At 36.4% G+C, this 22,610-nt stretch overlaps 1 protein-coding gene across 2 annotated transcripts in view; it reads right to left on the bottom strand.

The window, feature by feature from the left end:
* DENND4C (DENN domain containing 4C) overlaps positions 1-22,610 on the bottom strand; it is a 124,895-nt gene that overhangs the window by 6,384 nt on the left and 95,901 nt on the right. For both annotated transcript variants that reach the window (XM_038552495.1, XM_038552496.1), the window contains 8 exons: positions 18,970-20,135; positions 17,931-18,108; positions 17,146-17,255; positions 16,677-16,852; positions 13,506-13,688; positions 12,593-12,788; positions 11,706-11,951; positions 10,485-10,602 (listed from right to left, as the gene is read on the bottom strand). In XM_038552495.1, coding sequence (XP_038408423.1) covers positions 10,485-10,602; positions 11,706-11,951; positions 12,593-12,788; positions 13,506-13,688; positions 16,677-16,852; positions 17,146-17,255; positions 17,931-18,108; positions 18,970-20,135 — 2,373 coding nt within the window. The remainder of the gene's footprint in view (positions 1-10,484; positions 10,603-11,705; positions 11,952-12,592; positions 12,789-13,505; positions 13,689-16,676; positions 16,853-17,145; positions 17,256-17,930; positions 18,109-18,969; positions 20,136-22,610) is intronic.

Here is a 22,610-nt window from a genome sequence, read left to right as displayed (position 1 = left end):
TTTTAGGTCCTTTAAATATCTACGTGAATTTTAGAATTCACGTCAATTTCTGTAAAAAAGACACTTTGATTTTTGGTAGAGATTGTGCTTGATCTGTAGCTCAATTTGGAAATACTGCACTGCCATCTTAATATTAAATCTTCCAATCTATAAACATGGGATTTCTTACATTTAGGTCTTCCTCAGTTTTATGCTGCTTCTGCTTTATTTTTTCCTATTTTATTATTTTTAAAGATTTTATTTCAGAGACAGAGCATGCAAGGAGGGGGAGGAGTAGAAGAAAAGGGAGAGAAATCCTCAAGCAGACTCCCCACTGAGCTCGGAGCCCCATGGGGGACTTGATCCTGGGACCCTGAGATCATGACCTAAGCAGAAGAAATCAAGAGCCGGATGATCAGCCAACTGAGCCATCTAGGACCCCTCTATTTTATCCTTTTTATTTTTTTTTTATTTTTTTATTAATGATAGTCACAGAGAGAGAGAGAGAGAGAGAGAGAGAGAGAGAGAGGCAGAGGGAGAAGCAGGCTCCATGCACCGGGAGCCTGACGTGGGATTCGATCCCGGGTCTCCAGGATCGCGCCCTGGGCCAAAGGCAGGCTCCAAACCGCTGCGCCACCCAGGGATCCCTATTTTATCCTTTTTAATGCTATTATAAATGGAATTCTTGCTTTCATTTTTGAATTATTCATTGAAAATATATGGTAATACTTAATTTCTATGTATTGATCTTATATCCTGCAACTTTGCTGAATTTATTACTTCCATATAATGTGTCTATTCTTCTTAGGATTTTAATCTGTTAGAGCATATAATCTACAAATATAGTTTTGTTTCCTCCTTTCCAATTTGGATATATCTTTTATTTTCTTGCCTAATTGCTCTAGTAAGAACCTCCAGCATAATGTTGAACAAAACAGGAAAAAAGACATCCTTGCCTTGTTCTTGTACTTAAGGATAAAGTATTCAGTCTTTTACCATGAAGTATGTCAGCTGTGGGTTTTCATAGATACTCATAATCAGGCTGAGGAAGTCTGTTTCTATTCCTAGCTTGTTAAGTGTTTTTACAATGGGTGATAGATTTTGTCACATGCTTTAGCTGACTAAGCCTATTAAGTTGATCATGTGGATTCTGTCCTGTATTCTATTGGTATGTTAGATTACATTACTTGATTTTCAAATATTAAACCAACACTGTATGACTAGGATAAACTACACTCACTCATGATAAACAGTCTTTTTTTCTGTATTGATGGATTTAGACTGGTAGTATTTTGTTGAGGATATTCATGTCGATATTCATAAGTGATACAGATTTTTTTCTTATGGTGTCTGGTTTTTTTCTATCTGTATCATACTGGCCTTCTCACCAAATCTCCACTATTTCCAAGAGTGCTCTTGGGCTTGAACTTCTCCACACTGTTCCAAATAAAGTCATTTCCTTTGGGGAAGGTTTTAGAGCTCAATGTTCTGATGGCCTGTTTCTTCCCTTGGGTAAAAATCTCTGAGCCACTGTTCTAGAGCTGGGGCTGGGAACAGTGGCCCTTTTCTTGGAATGACACTTCTGCTTTGTGAACGGGGGGGTTGGGTGGGGGCAGTTGATTCTGGGCTTTTCAGCTTGTCTCTCCTGGCATAATACCTCTATGAGCAAGATGGGCTGAGAACTGAGGCCCCTGTATTCATTGCTTGCTGAAGCTGAGATAGAAATGAATGGGTGCCAGGCGGAGGACGTGAGCATCTATCTCTCCTGGAATTTAGCCTCTGCTTTATAGAGCTGGGAGAATGAGAACTGCTGGCAGTCTGTCTTTCCCAGGGAGATGCTGTAGTTCTTAGCTAAGAGCTGGGGGTAGAAGTGGGGAGTGGGAAAGAACAGAAAATTGTAGCTCAAATGCCACAGAAACTTACTGTTTTTACTGAAATTCAGTATATTTTCTTGAACAAATGTTTTGTTTGTTCTGTATGTACCCTTAGACATTACTTTCTAAAAATTTTTATTTTTGAGGGGTGCCTGGCTGGCTCAGTCAGTTGAGTGTTCTCTTGATTTCGGCTCCGGTCATGATCTCAAGGTCATGAGATTGAACCCCAAACTGGGCTCTGCGATGGGCGTGGAGCCTCTTCCTTAGGATTCTTTATCTTTCCTCTATCCCCCTACACTGTTCATGCTCTCTCTTAAAAAAAAAAAAAACACAAAAAACTGTTGAAGTATATAGTTGACATACATTTTATTATTATTTAAGCATTTTATTATTAATATATGTTATATATTAATAATAATATGAATAATATGAATAGTATTCAGGTGTTCAACACAGTGATTTGGCAATTCTGTATTTCATCACAATAAGTGTATCATCGCCATCTGTCATCATAAAACACTGTTGACTATATTAACTTTGCTGCAGTTCTCATTCTCTGTGACTTTATTATATAACAGGAAGTTTCTATCTCATAATCCCCTTCATCTATTGTGTCCATTCCTCACCTTTCTCCCTATTGGCAACTATCAGTTTGTTCTCTAAATTTACGACTCTCTTTCTAGTTTTTTTTTTTTAGTTTCCACATATAAGTGGAACCGTACAGCATTTGTCTTTCTCTAGCTTATCTCATTTAGCATAATGCCCTCAACATCTATCCATGATACTGCAAATGGCAAGATCTCATTTTTTTAATGTCTGAGTAATATTCCATTATGTAATATTCCACACACATCTTCATTATCAATTCTTATCTGTTGAGGGACACTTGGATTACTTCCATATTTTGGCTACTATGATGCTGCAATTAACACACGGGTGCATATATCTTTCAAATTACTGTTTTCTTTGGGTAGATACCCAGTATTACTGGATCATATGGTATTCTAGACTTAATTTTTTTAAGATTATTTATTTATTTATTTACTTACTTACTTACTTATTTATTTATTTATTTATTTATTTTGGCGGGGGGGGGGCAGACATAGGCAGAGGGAGAAGCTGGCTCCATGTAGGGAGCCTGACGTGAGACTTGATCCCGGGTCTCCAGGATCACACCCTGGGCTGAAGGCGGTGCTAAACTGCTAAACCACTAGGGCTGCCCCCAATTTAATTTTTAAATTTAAAATTTACAAACCGGGATCCCTGGGTGGCGCAGCGGTTTGGCGCCTGCCTTTGGCCCAGGGCACGATCCTGGAGACCCGGGATCGAATACCACGTCGGGCTCCCGGTGCATGGAGCCTGCTTCTCCCTCTGCCTATGTCTCTGCCTCTCTCTCTCTCTGTGTGACTATCATAAATAAATAAAAATTTAAAAATAAATAAATAAAATTTACAAACCTCCATACTGTGTTCCACATTGTCTGCAACAATTTACATTCCTACCAACAGTGCACAAGGGTTTCCTTTTCTTTACATACTCACCAACACTTGTTATCTCTACTTTTTGATACTAGCCATTCTGACAGGTGAAGTTCACTGTGGTTTTGATTTGAATTTCCCTGATAGTTAGTGATGTTGAGCATCTTTTTATGTCTCTTGGCCATGTGAATGTCTTCTTTAGAAATGTCTTTGAAGGTGATCTGCCAATTTTTTAATTGGATGGTTTATCTGTTGAGTTATGGAAAGTTTTTTTTTTTTAAAAAAGATTTTATTATTTGACAGAGAAAGAGAGAGAGAACACAAGCAGGGGGAGGCAACAGAGGCAGAGGGAGAATCAGGCTCTCCACCAAGCAGGCTGCCTTTTCATTTTATTGATGGTTTCCTTTGCTGTGCAAAATCTTTTTACTATGATGTAGTCCCAACAGTTTATTTTTGCTTTGGTTTCCCAGCTTGAGGAAACACATGCATAAATATGTTGCTTATGCCGAAGTCCAAAGAGATTACTGCCTAGGTTTTCTTTTGGAGTTTTAGATTTTAGGTATCACATTTAGGTCTTTAATCCATTTTGAGTTTATTTTTGTATAAGATATAAGAAAATCACCCAGTTTCATGCTTTTGCATGTAGCTATCCAATTTTCCAAACATCATTTATTTAAAAGACTTTTTCTCCATTATGTATCTCTTGCCTCCTTTGTTATAGAGTAATTGGCCATATAGGTGTGGATTTATTTCTGGGCTCTGTATTCTGTTCCATTGATCTATATATCTAGTTTAGGGCCAGTACCATATTGTTTTGATTACTCTAGCTTCCTGTAGTAGATCTTGAAATCTGGGATTGTGAACCTCAAGCTTTGTTCCTCTTTCTCAAGATTACTTTGTCTATTTGGGATTTTTTTTTTAGTTCCATACAAATTTATGATAATTTGTTCTAGTTCTGTGAAAAATGCTATTGGTATTTTTTATACAGATTGCATTGAATCCATATATTGCTTTGGGTAGTATGGGCATTTTAATGATATTAATTCTTCCAATCCATGAACATGGTATATCTTTTCATTTATTTGTGTCATCTTCAATTTCTTTCATCACTGTCCCACAGTTTTCAGAGTACAGGTCTTTTATCTACTTTGTTAAATATATTCCTTGATATTTTTTCCTTTTTGGTACAATTGTAAACAAAATGTTTTCTCAATTTCTCTTCCTATGTTATTAGTGTAGAGAAATGCTATCAATTTCTGGGTATTAATTTTTCTATCTTGCAACTTTACTGAATCTTAAGAGTTTTTTTGTGAAGTCTTTCAGGGTTTTCTATATATAATATCATGTCATCTTCAAATAGGAAAAATTTTACTTTCTCCTTTTGAATTTGGATGTCTTTTAATTCCTTGTCTGACTGCCACAGTTAGGACTTTCAGTAGTACACTGAATAAAAGTGGTAAGGGTAGACATCCTTGTCCCTGATCTTAAAGAAGAGTTTTTAATTTTTTACTACTGAGTATAATGTTAGTGTGGGTTTTCATATATGGCTTCCATTATGTTGAGGTATGTTCCCTCTAAACCCACTTTGTTGAGAGTTTTTATCATGAGTGGATATTCTACTTTGTCAAATGCTTTTTCAGCACCTAATGAGATGATCACATGGTTTTTATCCTTCCTGTTAATCACACTAACTGATTTGCGAATATAAAACCATTCTTGTGTCCCTGAATAAATCCTTCTTGATTGTGGTGAATGATCCTTTTAGTATATTATTGAATTTGGTTTGCTAATATTTCATTGAGGATTTCTCCATTTATGTTCATCAGGGATACCGGCCAACAGTTTTCTTTTTACATAGTGTCTTTATCGGGGTTTGGTATCAGGGTAATGCTGACCTTGTAGAATGAATTTGGAAGTTTTCCTTCTTCCTATATTTTTTGGGTAGCGTAAGAAGACCAGGTGTTAACTCTTAAATGTTTGGTAGAATTCACATGTGAAACCATCTGGTCCTTGATTTTTGCTTGTTGGGAGGTTTTTTTTGATTACCAGTTCAACTACATTACTAGTAATCAGTCTGCTCAGATTTTCTATTTCTTTCTGATTCAATTTTGGAAGATTGGGAATTATCCATTCTAGGAATGGATAATCTAGGAATTATCCATTTCTTCTAGGACCAATTTATTGGCATGTAATTTTTCACAGTGTTATAATCCTCTGTATTTTTGTGTTATTTTTCCTCTTTCACTTCTGATCTTATTTATCTGAGACCACTTTTTTTCTTAATGAGTCTGCCTAAAAGGTTTATCAATTTTATCTTTTCAAAAAAAAAACAGCTCTTGATTTCACTGATTTTTTCTATTTTTTTGTCTCTATTTCTTTCCACTCTAATCTTTATTATTTCCTTCATTTTAACTTTGAGCTTTGTTCTTTTCCTAGTTCCTTTAGATGTTAGAGGTTAGTTTGTGATTTTTGTCATCTTTTGACATAGGCCTGTGGCACTGTAAACTTCCCTCCTAAAACTGCTTTTGCTGCACCCCAAAGATTTTAGACTATTGTGTTTCTATTTCCATTAATCTACATGTATTTTTTAATTTTCTCTGATTTTCTTCATTGACCCATTGTTTGTTTAATAGCATGTTGTTAAGCCTTCACCTGTTTTGTGTTTTTTCCAGTATTTTTCTTGTCACTGATTTCTAATTCCACACTGTTGTGGTCAGGAAAGATGCTTGATAAGATTTCAGTCTTCTTAAATTTATTAAGATTTGTTTTGCAGCCAACATTGATCTATCCTGGACAATGTTCCATATGCACCTGAAAATAATGTGTTTTGAAATGGAATGTTCTACATATATCTCTGTTAAGTATGTTTGGTCTAATGTGCCATTCAAAGCCAGTTTCCTTCTTGATTTTCTCTCTGGATGATCTACCCATTGATGTTTAAGTGGAGTGTTAAAATTCTCTATTATTGTATTTCTGTGAATTTGCCTCAATTTCCTGTGAATATTTGCTTTATATATTTAGGTGCTCCTATATTCAATGCTTAGATATTCGCAACTGTTATATCCTATCTTTGGACCGATCCCATTATCACTATGTAAGGCTCTTCTTTGTCTCTTGCTATACTCCTTGTTTTAAATTCTATTTTTTGTCTGATAAAAGTATTGCTACCCTGGTTGCTTTTGTTTCATTCGCTTTCATTTGGATGGAATATCTTTTTCCATCCCTTCACTTTCATTCTCTATATATCTTTAGATCTAATGTGAATCTCTGGTCAGCAGCATAGAGATGGGTTTCATTCCCCCACCCCCCCATCCATTCCGTCACCCTCTGTCTTTTGATTTGAATATCTAATCCATTTACATTTAGTCATTATTGATAGGCATATACTTATTGCCATTTTGTTGTTTTCTGGTTGTTTTTGCAGTTCTTTTCCTTTCTTCTTCTCTTGCTCTCTTTCCTTGTAGTCTGAGGCTTTCTTTAGTGTTATGCTTGGATTCTTTTCTCTTTATTATTATATTTCGTATCTATACAGGTTTTTGATTTGTGGTTACCATGGGATTCAAATGTAACATTATATGTATATACCATTCTATACTAAGTTGATGGTCACTTAATTGAACACATTTTTAAAGCACAAAATTTTTACTCCCCCTCCATGTTTTATTTATACAATGTTCCTATTTTACTTTGTGTATTCCTTAACTAATTTTTGTAGATATAATCCTGTCATAATTTTCTTCTATTTATGGCCTTTTCCTTTCACGTGAAAAATTCTTAACATTAAGGCTTATTTAGTATGATGAACTCAATTTTAACTTTGCTTTTGGAGAAACTTTCTCTCTCTTTCAATTCTGAATGATAAGCTTGCCAGGGGGAGTAGTCTTTGTTGTAGGTTTTTTTGTTTGACCATTTGACTATGTCATGCTCCTCCATTTTGGCATGCAAAGTTTCTGCTGAGAAATGAGCTGATAGACTTATGGGGTTTCCCTTGTATGTAATGGTTTTATTTTCTCTTGCTGCTTTTAAAATTCTCTAGCTTTCTTTTTGCTGTTTTAACTGTGTGTCTTGGTGTGGCCTGCTTGGGTTCATCTTCTTAGGGGCTTTCTGTGCTTGCTGGACCCGGATATCTATGTCCTTCTCAGAGCAGGGAAAATCTTTTATTTGGGATATATTCCTCTGTCTCTTCATTTTTTCTAACTCTGTGTTTGCTTCTCTATATTATGTAGGTCAGCTGTATCTCCTGGTCTTGAAAAGTAGTGGGCTTGCATAGAAGAGGTCCTGGTACCCTACAACACAATCCCCCACTCACTAGGACTAGGTACTCCGCAAGTTTTCTCTGTATGGGCTGCGTGTGTCCTCTTATTGTGGCTGAGCTGTGAATTTTGTGGACATGCTGGTGAGTGGGGATGGCCCTCAGCCTAGCTGGCTGCAATAAACCACTAGGTATATTGGGCAGGGTTTAAGAGGGCTGGCTGCAGCCATCATGAGCCCACTGGTAGGTGGGGCTGCCACTCAGCCTAGCTGCCTGCAATTTGCCTGTACCACAGCTGTGGGCACACTGATGGGTAAGGCTTGCTTCCTGTGTAGTTATGAGGCCTAACTGCAGACATACTGGTGTGTGGGGGTGTTTAAATCTTTGCCCCTCAGGGTATGAGTCACTTTGGAGGCAAGTGAGGCAAGTAGGTTTATGTGGAATGTCAGAGAGGGGCATGCGGTACTGGCAAGGTACATGGAAACTGTTAATACTGGCTCCCCCAAATGTCTAGCCATCTAGGCTGGGGGAAGGCAAGAAAAACAGTGCCTGCCACCGTTTCTGTTCCCAGAGAAATATGCAGATCCCTGCCCCTTTGGCACATACCTTAAAAGTAGTCAATAAGCCCCTTTCACATATATCCTAGGCACTTTTCAAACTGCTGCTTCTTTGCTGTGTTCTGGTGAATTATTTAGCATGCTGGTTCTTTAAAGGTGGAGACTCAGTTTCCCATTGTCCTCTGGCTCTCCTGGAGTTAAGCACTGCTGATTTTCAAAGCCAGATGTTATGGGGACTTGTCTTCTAAGTCCAGGTCCTCAGGGCCAGGGATACCCAGTGTGGGGTCTAATCCTCCCTTTCCTCCATGTTTGTGATGTCCCTATTTTTGGTTTGCTGTGCTGGGAGTCTGGTTCCCAACTGCCCCTCCGCTTCTTTTTGCTATAGCCTTTTCTCTACAACTAGCTTTGGAAGATCCATTTTGCCAGTCTTTAGGTCATTTTCAGAGTTAGTACAACAGGTGTAGCTGTTGCCTTGGTTTGTCTGTGAGACAAAGTAAACTCAGGACCCTCCAACTCTGCCATCTTCCCTCCTCTTATCTTCTTCTTTAGTAATTTTTTTTTTTTTTTTTTTTTTTTACCAATTATGATTGTTTTGCTGGGAAGTGGCTCTCTGAAGCTCCTCTTTCAGAAATCACTGGAAATTGGTACCATTCTAGAAGTCATTGCCCACTTACTTCTTACGTCTTTTAAAGTCCTTTACTTGCCAATTCTTCATTTAAAGCAGCCAGTCAATCCATTTTTAGGAAACAAGGCCATTCTTGAGAACTCTAAATTTTATTCCCATCACAAATAGAATATTTTGAAACACTTGAGCATTTCAAGAGAGGCAAGAAAATAACTTAAAAAAAAAAAAAAAAAAGCAACTCTAGTTCTATTATTATTATTAAGTAGAGTCCACACCCAATGTGGAGTCCAACAATGGGACTGAATTCATGACCTCAAACGAAGACCTAAGATGAGATCAAGAGTCAGATGCTCAACTGATTAAGCCATCTATCCAGGTGCCCCTAATTCTATTATTTTCTAGCATAAATTTCAAGTTTATTCTGCTCCTGTTAGGTATTTATTTGAAGTCTTTCATTATTACAAATAATTGTACAGTAAGCATCACTGTACAGACAGCTTTGCATACTCTATTTCTATAGAACAGAGCTGTGTGACTGCTGAGTTAAAGGGTATCCACATATTAAATATGGATAATATATGCCATATTCTTCTACAGAACTGTATCATTTTCACTTCTAACAGTGGATCAGAGTGGATATGGATCTTTTCCTCCATATCCTCAAAAAGATTCGATATAATAAAGTCTTTTGCCATCTTGATGTAGCTAAGTTTGTCCTTTCCCTTTTTTAAAAGAAAGGGATATTTCACTAAATAGTAAGATTGAGCATTTTTTCATGTTTGTGTTATAAACTGAATTATGTTCCCCCCAAATTCACATGTTGAAGCTCTAACTCCCTATGTGACTATATCTGAAGATAGGGTCTTTTAAAGGGTAACTAACGTTAAATGAGGTCATAAGGGTGGGGCCCTAATCCAATATAACTAGTGTTCTTATAAGAAGAGAAAAGTACACCAGAGAGATGGAGATTTACACAGGGAGAAGGCCATCTGCAAGCCAAGGAGAGAGGCCATGGGAGAAACCAAACCTGCTGACATCCTGATTTTTGGCTTACAGTGTCCAGACTGTGAGAAACAAATTTCTGTTAAGCCACCCAGTCTGTGGTATTGTTATGGTAGCCCTAGCAAACTAATATAAGCCATGTAATTTTTCTTCCATGAACTGCCTATTATAATCATATGCTCACTTATCTACTGGGTAGTGCTGTTTTATTGACTCAAAGGACTTTGGAATACTGGATGATACCTCTTTAAATGCCCTGTAAAAAACAGTTCTAAATATAAGACTGAAAATGAAGCCATAATCTTTGAGATTAGTATCCATATAATTTACATTATGATCCTATACCAACACATCCATATTGTTCTTCAACTATATAGAATTTATTCTCCCAATACCTAACTAAAATTGGCAACTGACAGAAAAATCACAAAACATTCTTTAACTCCCTGACACAGTCAAATGGATCAGTACAAGAGCAAATCAATTTGATCTAAAATAGACTCTTGAAGAGATACTAAAAATTTAAAAATAAAGCAGAATAGTTTGTTTCTCTCACCTCCTTAATTTTATTTTTTCCCCCAGTAGTCTATTCTTCTTTATTGTTAAGGAGTATTCTGTATGGATAGTACCACAATTTGTTTATTCATTCACTTGTGAAAAGATATGTGGATTGTTTCCAGTTTGAGTCTTTTATGTTTTTAATTCTATTTTACTTACTAAAATTCCTCCATGAGACATACAAAGGTTCTCCTGGTTCCTGATGAAGGTTGATATTATCCCATAATAGCTGAATATACACAAGTTTGCTATCCTGGGACAGAGATGATAGAGGAAGCTAAAAGAGTAAAGTAGAAAGTATTAGTACCCTAAGCAGAATAATTACCAGTGGATCTAGAAAAGCTTGATTATATAAAACAAATGAGTTCTTTCAAAACTCTGGACCTAAAATTCTATGCAAATTTTTAAATTTTTATTTGTATCTGATGATAAATATTCCTGTTTTTGAAGTGCAAGTTTCTCATTCCTACTTCTACAGATTGGAAAGACAAGTTGGTAACTGGCACAGTGGCCACATGAAAGATTAGTCACCATTACAACAAATTTTAAGGTAAAAGACAGTACAATCTTTTCTACTATCTTGTTGTCCAGACTGCTACTTAAAACAAATGAGTCAAAATAGAGTATGATACTTTAAGAAAAGATTCTGTCACGACCCTGGTGTATGTGGGGATGGCTCAGTATTCATGTTCAATATCTCAAACTGAAGGAACTCTAGGAAGCTCACTGCCTCCAATGGGATCAGGCACCCAGCACCAGTACAGTAGGGGCTTCAAAGTCCGATGGCCACACTGTGGTCTTGGCCCCCATCACGTATTAGGTATGCGACCTTATAGAAGTTATTTAACTACTCTAACTTTTAATTATATCATCTTAAAAACAAGGATAAGAGGAGTCCTTTAAAATATGGTGGTTGTGAGAATTTCAACTGGGAGCTATAGTTCAGAATAAAAACTACCTATTCTAGACACCCTTGCAACTAGATATAACCATATAACTAAGTTTAGGCCAAACAGATACACAGATAAATGTTAGGTACAACTCTAGGGAACTATCTAGAGAAAGAAGGCATACTCTTCATACTCTATTTTTATCCTTACTGCTGGCTGGGATGTGGCTGTGATGGTTGGAAATAGAGGAAAGCCATCCTGGACCACATACAGAACTTGGAAACAGAGGTTATGCACAGCTGAACAAAAGCTAGAAGGATCTTTCAGGTCCCTAACATTATACCATTTCAGGACCACCTGCCCAAACTCTTCTGTGAAAGAGAAGCAGCATACCTCCTATTAAGGCACTGTTGTTGTATACTGTTACTTGAAGCTAAACCTCATTCTAACCAACCCCGATGGAGTAGAAGTACTGATGTTGGTACCCTACCTGTACACCTCCATTACAATGTTCAGATGTGAGGATGAGTCCTGGCAAGTTACTAGGAAGGTCCAAACGTCGGAAATACCAAACAAGGTTCCAGAAAATGATTGGATGTTGATTGATGAAAGAGGATGTGTGAATCACTTGGTCACCTTCATTCTCTAGCAAAGATTCAAGTTCTTTACGAAGCACTAGAGGACTCAAGTAGGGCACAGAAACAGGGGGAGGGTTGGGTCTCTTTCCTAAAGGATCCTTTAAAAAATAAAAACACAGAAAGAAGTGAATATTATCTATTCTGTATGTGTATGATTATTCAGTTAGACTATACTTTATCCTTTCAAAATCAGTGAGTTCCACTGGCATACCCTAATGAAAACCTAAGAAAAGAAGGATGCTTGGGTGGCTCAGTAGTTGAGCGTCTACCTTCGGCTCAGGGCATGATCCCAGGGTTCTGGGATCGAGTCCTGCATCGGGCTCCCTGCATGGAGCCTGCTTCTCCCTCTACCTATATTTCTACTTATCTCTGTCTCTCATGAATAAATAAAAATCTTAAAAAAAAAAAAAAGAAAGAAAATTTAAAAAAATGAAATACTTAATAAGTGCCCTTAAGTTAAAGGATTACAAAAGAAAACTAATAATCCATATAATAGACCCTATTTTAAACATATAGAGTTTCTCGATTTTTACAAGAAATACATTTCAGATGTTTTATAATGATTCCCCAGAAAAGCTGACTTTATCTTCTTCCTACAACTCTAAGTTAGGAACTGTGTAGTATACTGAAATTTTTTAAAGTTCTTCATCTGCTTATGAAAAATTATTACTTGTGAATTATGCACTGCTGTAAGAAATACTTACATGAGTACACAGATAGTTATAATCTTCTTACATACCACAACTTCCTGCAGACTGTTTGGGAGACTGACTGTTGAAATGCCATGAAATGGTCGCTGGGAAAAGTCAATATTTTGCAGAGGACCTCCAACACTGTGACTTCGAGTCAAAGATATGTTTCGCTTTGACAAACTATTAGGCGCAGGTGAAAATTTCATAGTTTGGACTTCTCCACTGGCTCTCTTTATTTCATCACTTAAAAAAAATGAAGAAATGCTGTATTTGTGCTATAATACAATCTAAACCTGATCCAGCTAGAATATTTTCTACAATGAGTTTTGAATCTACTGAATGTATCAGAGGAGAATCAGTACCACCTTATAAGATTTACATTTTCTTCAGGCATTTTTGTAAAAAGTAGTCAGAAGAACAGGATGGATGGATGACTCTGGTGAAGGGTGGGAAGAAGACAAAGGGTAGGTAATAGATATTCTTTTTAAAAGACTACCCATTCAGTTGTTTTACTCAAACATTATTTCATCTTTATTAAACAAAATCACCTAGAATTATGCAACTAAGTATTACAGATTCATCGATAAATATTTAACCTCTAAATATTTAATCCATCTAAGGATAGAGACCAGATCTTATGCTTTTATTCTTAGTGCTTAGCATAATGCTCAGCATCCAAATAGTCTCTCAATAAGTGTTTGATTCAATCAGCATCTAAGAAGCAGTATATTTCATAGTAAAGAGAATATGTCTCTGGAAACTGGCAATGACTACACTAAAAGGGAAAAATACTTTGTACTGTTGGGAAGCTTGTTTTGTTAAAGAACACTGTAAAACATTAAACATAGTTTCAAAAATGATTTATCATCACATTAGATACTTAAACAATATAGCATAGTAAAAAGTTGAGATTGAATTTTTAAAATGCCAGAATGAAGAGTTCTTTGTACCCTATGGTACCTTGATTCAACTGCAGAGGTTGTTTCTTCCGTTATGGTCTCGTTTTGCTTTGGGAGATCCATAAAATTGATCAAGTCAGGTTCTGCTGAACTAGACATAGGTTTGTGCTCTGAAGGTTCACTTGCCAATGGAATGCTGCCACTTTGTAAACTGTCACCAGAGGTACTTGGTTTCAGGAAAAAGCTAAATATGGAGCAATATAAAAAGAAGCCTTTAAACACCCTACAATCCTCTAAATTTCATATTTAGAATTACTTTGTGATAAAGCAGTCATGGATGAATTATACAATCCATACAAATGATGCTTCTTTTAAACACACACACACACGCGCGCACACACGCACACCTGCTAGCATTCTCTTTCTCTCTTGTCGTAAACTTTTCAAATGAAAAAGGTCTCAAAGTCATTATAGTTCAATATAAGATCCTTTAAGAAAGCTGTGAAGGAAGATGGAAAGCAAAATATTTCATCAATTTTCTAAGTTAAAAAAAATAGAGCAGCAATGGCATTTTATCATGTGTTAACTTATAACTATGCATACCATCCTCCCCTACATATATATCCATTTGTCTCTAGTCATTTTCTCTCCCCTTTATTCATTATTTTGTTTTCATCTTATTTCTGTCCTTCTCTATCTGGATGGGGAGAGAGTGAGGGTTGGGCCTTGCAAGGGACATTAAGAGAACTCTCTGAGGTAACAGTAATGTTCTGTATCTTGATAAGAGTTTGATTTGCATAAATGTGTGCATTCAATTTTCAAATGGTACATTTTAAATCTATAGATTTTCTTGTATACGTCTTTATCACAAAAGAAACTGTAAACAAATATTGAACTTTATTTAATATGTATGCTGAAGTCTTTGGGGGAGAACTACGTTAATGTCTACATCTTCTTTTAAATAAATATAAGACGGGGATCCCTGGATGGCTCAGTGGTTAGTGCCTGTCTTCCACCTAGGGCGTGGTCCTGGAGTCCTGGGAGCAAGTCCCGCATCAGGCTCCCTGCATGGAGCCTGCTTCTCTCTCTGCCTACATCTCTGCCTCTCTCTGTGTGTGTGTCTCTCATAAATAAATAAATAAAATCTTAAAAAAATAATAAATATAAGATAGACGTAGATAGAGGGATAGACAGTTGATAAAGCAAGTAAAATAAAATAGTAACTGGAGAGATGAATTATTTGGGTGTCACCGTAAGAAAAATATTTAAATTTAGCTGCAAGTTTGAAATTTTCCGTAATGACACAGTGGGGAGGAAAACCAACAATGCTCCTTTATAACCCACTTAGAAAATACAAGGTACTTAACACAATAGCTTATGAAACAATTAACTGAACAAAACAGTATAAGACTATGGTAGATAATTTAAAGCCCTATTAGGACCTAAAGGACAACCTAAAAAAATAGAGATATATATTCAGAGATATATATGCTCAGAGATAAGAAAATAAAACTGAAAAAAGTCCATCTTCCTCAGATTAATCTATACACCTAATGCTGCAATCTCAATGAAGACTCCAAGTGGATTTGGGAGTGGAGGGAGAGAGAGGAGACTAAAGGTGCTCTGAGCAAAATAAATAAATAAAGCTGTTACCTCCCATCATACACAAACACAAAGGTGTACTCTAGCTGGATTACAAATCTAAGCATCAGAAGTAAAATACAAAGCTAACAAAAGAAACATCGGGACAAAATCTTCACGTCCTACAGATGGGAAAGAACTTTTAAAACAAGACCAAAGCACAAATCCTTAAGTGGAAAATTAATGGAAAATGATGTCAAAATGAATGACTTCAAGGAATTAATATCAGGAATATTCAAGACAGACAACAAGAAAAAGAAAGTTAATATAAAAATGGACAAGGTAAAAATATAAACAGGCAATTCATAGAAAATGCTGGAATAACTAATATTAGTGAGTTTACCTCACTAATATTCAGAGAAATTCAAACAAAATCACGATACCACTTTATATTCATTAGAATACAGAGAACAGAAAAATGATAAAACCAAATGCTGGTACAGATATACAGAAATGAGAATTCTTGGGCACTGATAGTGGGAATATTGCTATCTGGAAGCAATCTTCCATTGTTTATTGAAATCATGTATGAAAATGGCTCAAAAACCTCATTCCTAAGACTATTATTCTGAGAGAAACAATTTCATAAGTTTAGAAGGAGATATATTTTATATTGCACTGCATCATGGCAGTGATATTTATAGTAACAGAGAACGGGAAGCAACTGAAGCGTATGATGGATGAGTAAAATGACGTATTAACTTCCTATAGGAGAAAAGGAATAATAAACTGGATGCAGGCATAGCAACTCAGATTTTAAACCGAGTAATAGAAATTATCAGTATTCTACTTATGTAAGTTAAAAATGCATAATTGTGCAAACAGTGTATTTTATGAGGGTATACAGTCAGAGATATCACACACGGTAGAGTCAATGTTTTTGTTAGATAAAGGAATGAGAGTGGAAATGAGTGAGGGTTGGGGGTAGAACTAATAAAAGAAGACCCTTGCACCAAGCAATGATGATAGTGCATCAGGAATTAGAATATGACTTCACTCAGCTCCACACCTGAAGCTAAAAGGAGAAACTAAGGTAAGAAGAAACAGCCATACAATTGGGAGATTTTTTAAAAGCAGCTAAAGGTAGATAATAATATGAAATTTGCTCCATAAAACAAATAGAATATTAAGTATAATTACTGAGGTAAACAGGTACCAAGCCCTTGATGACTTAATGACTAATAAGAGATCATCTAGTCTCTCTTCTATTGCCTAGAATTTGGTCATTTCACCATATAGAGCACTACCATAAAAGGGGCAACAAGTTATAAGAGTTCAAAAAGCCATATCCCTCTCAGCTTTATTTTTTCTTCTAGAAGATAGTTACTGAGAAAGTTTAAAATAATGACAAACACTAAAGTTCTGAATTATCTATAAGGTTTAGCTCCAAGGATTAACTATACAGATAATTGTGTGTTAAATAAAATGGAAAAGCAGTCTTCTATATCGGCAGTATTTTCTACTCCAATACTGAAAGTGAAGGAGAGAAAGGAAGGGGGCAGCTGGCGTGTGCGTGACTGTTCCACTCTCCCCAGGAGTCATGCCTTCTGGAAGGGCACTCACCTTGTAAGGGGGCGTGTACAATACTAACCTTGCAGAGCCTCTCAAGTCTTTAAATTCTATATTGAGAAGAGGCAAGAAGTTGCTTTTACAGAATGGACAGGTTGTATTCAAATTTGAATCATCTGCCGTCCATCCAGCCATAATTTCTTCATCGTAAACTAAAGCTCCACAAGCTCTGCACTGTGAACAACTTGACATCAAAACCTAAGAGTAGAAGAGTGTAGACACTGAGAACTGCCATAGTGAAAAGAAACGTTAACAGGCCATCCTCTTAAGAGACAGAATTTTTATTTGTTGATCAAATTTGGAATTAACAGTTCAGTCACTTTATAGATAAAACTACCAGTTTATTGTCCTGCTTATGTAAGACATGAAGCAAATTCAACAAAATGATTTACTCTTCTGTCTACAAGGGTGTCACAGAATTCTATTAAGTGCCATTCTGAAATAAACATGTTCACAGCCACTTTATCATGTGCAGACTACAGAACCCTTACCTCCATTGCACAATTCTGATAGATGCTAGACATGCTGGTGTTTTGAGAAGAACCATGGTCTGATTTTTCAAAGTCCTGCACCTTTACACTTTTTGGAAATGGAGGTTCACCTAAAGAGAAGTAAATATCATAATACGTTATATGAAAATGTCTTTATTCTTTGGAAATGCATACTAAAGTATTTAGGGGGAGTATTAGGAAGTCTGCGATTTACTTTCAAATGGTTCAGTATAAAAATTTATGTATATATCTATAGTTAACAGTATTTAAATCTAACTGGAGAATATATGATTGTTCATTATATGATCCTTTCAATTATTCAGGACATCAGAAATTTTTTGTAACTGAATGTTGGAAAAAAATTAATAGAACTAAAATTTTAGAAAATAACAGCACTAAAAATATCAGTGACACAGCCCAAGGATTCCCAAACTCTGGTATACATTTGATTTATCCACAGTGCCAGTTAAAAATATACATTCCTAAGGCCCCATTCAGATGCAGTTTCAAAAGTTTTAGCCTCAGGCTTGGATGTTGTATATATTTTTAAATAAATTCTCCATGTGATTCTGACACACACTGAAGTTTGGGAACTAATGATAGAATCCACAAATACAACTAAGGTGATGGTAATACTTAGAGATCATATAAAATAAGTGATAGTATGGTGTGGCTATATTAAAAATCTATCAGCTCATCTCAACAAAGGGGCTTATTGTGTATGTGGGAGGGAGAGGGAGAGGTATGGGCATATAAATTACAGAAGAGGACAATCCCTTCCATACCTGTTGAGTACTGCAGTTTTCCTACATCTCCACTGCTGCTGCTACTGCCAAGGCTTGTGTTGCTCAGGGTAAGTTCATTGGGAACCAACCCTGAGATATTCATGTTCGGTGACACATTCTCCCCCAAAATATGGTCTTCAAGGCCAGCTGGGAAGCTGTAATCTCTGTTAGTTTCCTCCTTTAATTGAAAAGAATAAAACCCTCATACATAAATAATATCTACAATAAGAATATATTCACTCTACCCTTTTCAAAATTAAACTTCTCTATAAACCTTAAATAAATTATCATCCCCATATTTTTCAAAACCATGAACTCTTCTTGATATTATTTGGAATTTCCTTTCCATACTCTAAGATATTGAAGCAAAGACCTATAATACTTTTAGATTTTGTTTCGCTCTTGATATATGTTGGGGTGTCTCTCAATAATCAATATCCTAAAAAACGAAGGAACTCTAGGAAACTCACTGCCTCCAACGGGATCAGGCACCCAGCACCAGTACAGTAAGGGCTTCAAAGTCCAATGGCCACACTGCAGTCTTGGCCCCATCACGTATTAGGTATGTGACCTTATAGAAATTATTTTACTCTAACTTTTAATTATATCATCTTAAAAATAAGGATAAGAGGAGTCCTTTAAAATAAGGTGGTTATGAGAATTTCAGCTGGAGCTATAGTTCAGAATAAAAACTACCTATTCTAGACACCCTTGCAACTAGATATAACCATATAACTAAGTTTAGGCCAAACAGATACACAGATAAATGTTAGGTGCAACTCTAGGAACTATCCCTAGAGAAAGAAAGCATACTTTTCATACTCTATTTTTATCCTTACTGCTGGCTGGGATGTGGCTGTGATGGTTAGAAATGGAGCAGCCATCCTGTTCAAGTCATTTCAAGAAAGAAATAGGAAATGCATAAAGTTTTAAAATATAAAAACCAAAGTTATCAGAAATCTCTAAATAATAACTTATATATATAAAATACTAGAAACACTCCCCTATCAGGTAGACCACACACATAAAACATTCTTACCTCATCATCCGAGTAGCTGTAGGCAGACGCTACAGCTACCCACATCTTACTGGCCACTGTTGCTGCTTGTTTCATACCAGATTTTAGGACATCCATCTTGGGTCCTGAGAGTATATTATCTAGCTTTAGCCCTGACAAAGAATTTACCACAGAACCCAATGAGCCATGTGGTGAAGAGCGCACCAGGGCTGATAAAGAAGTTGAACGTTCTTTATGACTGCGAGAAGGAGTCTGCTGCTTGAAACGCCCAGTAAAAGCTTTAGATCTGGATTCTGCAGGGGAGCTCTTTTCACTTTCAGGATATTCCTCTGCTGCTGGACCAGGCTCTAAAGGTAGGCTTGATCTTCTCTCTAAAGGGTGAGTAAATGCAATGGTAGTGCCAGACTCTCTGCTTCCCTCTCCGTGTAATTCCATACTGGAAGACTTGCTACCCAGGGGACTCTTTAGGTTCATATAGCTTTCAATTTCATCAGCCAGATTACGTGCAATTACTGGAGAGGACACCTTATCTTCAGAGTCTGGAGTTTTTTCTCCCGTACATTCAGTGGCCAAAAGAGACAAAGGATCTAGTCCAGTTTCAACATCCTCCCTCTCAACAGCTTTAACAACACCATATAAACTACTTCTCTTATTTATTACATCTTTGGATCCTACTTTCAAGTCTCTGGGCTGATTACTATTACTATCATTTTGCAGACTGTCACATGCATCCTTTTTCATAGTAGTTTTAGCTACACTGTCATCAACCACAGGTTCTAGGGTCTCTTGACTCTCCTCAAGCATCTCTAATACCGAAGATCTGTGCTCAGAATCCCAAGTGCTTTCAGACATACGAGTCCTAGTGTCAACTAGATGACAACTAACACTGTCAAAGTTATGGGTGCTTGCAACCTGGAGTGGGGAAGTCTTAGGACAGGTCAATGCTGCTGTAAGAATCTTGGCATCTGCTCCCATCATAATAGCCACTTCACTTGAATTCAAATCCAAGCTGCTCTTCTTAAGCAACATTCCTGCTCGACTTTCAGAACTGAAACTACAACTCCGCTCTGGAAAATGCTTTTGTCTTTTATCTCCTCTATCACCATTCTTCTTGAGATTAGTAACTTCACCAAAGACTGCATCTTCAGCTGGATCCTGAGTAGAAAATGGCACATTTGCTGTATTACCTAAAAGGGAAAGTACAATATTAGAAATGAAACTCTACTTTCTGAAATAACTTTTAGAAAAATGTTTTTCTGAGTTTTGAAAAGTAATACATACTCAGCGTAAAAGATTCAGAGTTTAGAAGGTACAAAGAAAGTATACAGAAAAAAGAACCAAAAAACCTCCATTCAGTCCTGCCTCCCAGAGATAACATTGTAATTAATAACCTGTCTTTCACCTTCTGTGCATACACATTTAAAAAAATCATGCAGTATATGCTCTATGCCTGTATTCTTCACCAAAATCTATCACATTTATCAAATATCAAATACATCTTACAGCTAAGAAGTTCTACATTCAATTTAAGAAATATATTTTGTGTTAAATAGCAGATCTAAAAAGACAGAATCTCTTCCCTTTTAGATTTCATATAATTTAACAATATATTTGGCAGAAATCTACTCCACACAAAATAAATTTATAACCATGTAGGAATTCTATATTTTCTAAAATAAAAGCCTTACTGTTCCAAGTAAAATAAAGGAAACTAGAAGGGAGTGCTTAGACCTGGTAAATTCCAAGAAGGCTGATGAAATCTGAATAGGTAAAAACTTTTCAGATATATTCATTCCTTCAACAAACACTTAGATGTCTACTAGCATTTACTATATAAGGTGCTAGGAATATAATGGCAAATAAAACAAACATGATCCCAGACCTCTCACAGAGTTTAGTCTTGTTTGATCAAGTGGAACAAAATTATTCCAGTGGCTGTAGGAACTTCCCCCACTTTTGGGGGAAGCAAGTAGTCGTCTTCTTTTTTTTTTTAAGGGTTTTTATTTGTTTAGTTTTTATTTAAATTCCAGTTAGTTATTATATAGTGTAGTATTCGTTTCAGGAGTAGAATTTAGTGATTCATCACTTACATACAACACTCAGTGTTCATCACAACAAGCAAGTAGTTTTTTTTTTTTTTTAAGATTTTATTTATTTATGAGAGACACAGAGAAAGACACACACACACACACACACACACACACACACACACACAGGCAGAGACACAGGCAGAGGGAGAAGCAGGCTCAATGCAGGGAGCCCGATGTGGGACTTGATCCCGGGTCTCCAGGATCGGGCCCTGGGCCGAAGGCAGCGCCAAATCACTGAGCACCGGGCTGTCTTTTATTCCTTGCTCCCATGCAATTTTTTCCACTCCAAGACCAAAAGCTGTTTCCTATTTGAATCATTATCAGAACTTAAGTCTACTCATTCATACATATTTAGGATTCTCATTTATTTTTTAAAAGGTATAATGACTGAGAAGATTTGAGAGAAAAGTTATCTTTTAATAAAGTCTTCTTTTTATCTACCAATTAAACAGAACAATAAGCACTTAGAGATATTTCACAGCTTTTAGGAGAATTAAATTAGCCTATTTTACAACTCTGAAATTTGTGCCTGCTTTGAAAATTTTTACCAGTATTTGAGAAACAGATCTTAGCAAATTTACTGGTTCTCATGGTATTTCCAGGAATTTAGTGGCACATTTTTTTCAATTAAAAAAAAAAAATTGACCCTCTGATATACTGGCCAAAGCTCCACTACTACCTCTTCCTTTATTGGAATCAGTCTTCCCACATCAAGATATAACATGGAAATAGGATGAGTTAAAGAAGGAAGAAAACATGCTAGTCCCCAGATCTTATCCATGTCAATATTTTTTAAATTTTATTTAAATTCAATTTGACACCATATAGTATAACACCCAGTGCTCATCTCGTTATCTCGCCCTCCTTAATGCCCGTCACTTCTATGCCAATTTTATGAGTAGATTATAAACCTTTGATAAAATTCTGCCCTCCTCCTTTTTCATTTTTAAACCTGCTAGCAACAGATTGGGCAAACAGAACACAGAACATATTATTTTTTCAAAAACCTTTAGCTTCACCTCTTGAATACTACCTGCCCCCCAAAACAAGCAAGCTAAACTTGCTGTCAGTAAACTTTAAAAGGAAAAACTTTTGGAATAAAGAGTATTCCTACATGGATTTAAGAAGGTAAACAAATTGATTTTTTTTTAATATTTTATTTATTTATTCATGAGAGATACAGACAAAGGCAGAGACACAGGTAGAGGAAGGAGTAGGCTCCTGATGCAGGACCCCATCCCAGGGCCCCAGGCTTCATCACCTGAGCCAAAGGCAGATGCTCAACCACTGAGCCACCCAGTTGCCCCGCAAATTAATTTCTATAAGTCACACAATAGATATCGTTAAGACAGTTGACTTTTGAGAAGTGAATTATAGCTGCTACTAAAAAAGGGAAAAAGACACAGGCCAATCTCTTTGTTCTTTGAAATCATACACTTAGATGCAAGCCTTCAGGGCACTTGGAAGGCCTAAAACATAATTAAAAGTAGTAAACTCAAATTCAAGGGAGTCACACACAGAAGAGTTATTCATTACAAATACTGAATCATAAATAAGTGGCTCAAGGTGCCT

The sequence above is a fragment of the Canis lupus genome, chromosome 11 (genome assembly GCF_011100685.1).
Source record: "Canis lupus familiaris isolate Mischka breed German Shepherd chromosome 11, alternate assembly UU_Cfam_GSD_1.0, whole genome shotgun sequence".
Lineage (NCBI taxonomy): Eukaryota > Metazoa > Chordata > Mammalia > Carnivora > Canidae > Canis > Canis lupus.
Note: the sequence above shows the minus strand (reverse complement) of the source record. Positions and strands in the feature narration are given on the sequence as shown.